Consider the following 995-nt stretch of genomic DNA (forward strand, 5'->3'; position numbering starts at 1 on the left):
ACACACACACACACACACACACACACACACACACACACACACACACATATAGAGAGAGAGAGTATTTTGTCTTTCTCACCGTACACCAACCTACCTTTGAATTTAATTTGTTTTCGTCACGCAAGCTTTCCATCCAATAAGCCCGTGTCTCAGCATGCCCAAAAAAGATGCTCACACACGCGCGTGCACACGTGCCCATAAACGCACAAACACACACAGGCACTTGGTCTGAGCTGTTTTTTGATCCAAACTCTTAAAATGTTTATGAGTCTCGATGAATATTATGGCATTGGGTAATAATATTAATCACTCTTATATAGGCACCGCCTGCCTGTGGGCGCGCGTCATTTTGTAAATCAAGAATCAAAATTCAACAAGTCTGCGCTTTTGAGGGATGCAATGCAACAAGCAATAGCGTGTTCTGTTTGCTTGTTTTTCAGCTCAAGTTTGAACACTTTTCCTCTGGTTTCACTGACGCTGTGAGAAGGAACCAAAATGCCAGTAAACGGACAGGTCACGGTGGCTGCCTGCACAGGCCCTCACACCCCGGCAGTAAAACTCAACATTCATCGCACGGACTCCGAAGAAGAAGGCGCAAAACCTCCGCGACCGCAAACCTGCAGCAGCGACGCTTTGTGACACCGAAGGTAAGCACCGCGGCCGGTAACGGCGATCGAGGGGGGAGAGGAGAGAAACACACTCCGACAGCGCCGCTGTGCGACGCTAAGCGGCGCTGTTGCATCACATTATCCCCGGCTACTGATGAGAGGCCGTGTAATGAATTCATATCTCAAATTACAGTTTTCAGGCTTTGAATGCAGTCACGTTGTAGAAACACATTTTCTTCCGTTTTCCTCCCGCTTCCCGTGCCAAGTCTGACACACGAAGTGTCTTTTCCTTTCTCAGGGACATGGAAGCATCACACACACACACGCACGCACGCGCGCGCACACACACACACACACACACACACACACACACACACACACACACAC

At 48.9% G+C, this 995-nt stretch overlaps 1 protein-coding gene across 2 annotated transcripts in view; it reads left to right on the top strand.

Moving 5' to 3' along the window:
• The window catches only part of grin2ab (glutamate receptor, ionotropic, N-methyl D-aspartate 2A, b), a 113628-nt gene that overhangs the window by 19419 nt on the left and 93214 nt on the right, over positions 1-995 (top strand). For both annotated transcript variants that reach the window (XM_031863166.1, XM_031863165.1), the window contains one exon: positions 441-647. In XM_031863166.1, the coding sequence (XP_031719026.1) occupies positions 441-647 (207 nt within the window). The remainder of the gene's footprint in view (positions 1-440; positions 648-995) is intronic.

Source organism: Anarrhichthys ocellatus, unplaced genomic scaffold (genome assembly GCF_004355925.1).
Source record: "Anarrhichthys ocellatus isolate YVR2014 unplaced genomic scaffold, GSC_Weel_1.0 scaffold28, whole genome shotgun sequence".
NCBI classification, from domain to species: Eukaryota; Metazoa; Chordata; class Actinopteri; order Perciformes; family Anarhichadidae; genus Anarrhichthys; species Anarrhichthys ocellatus.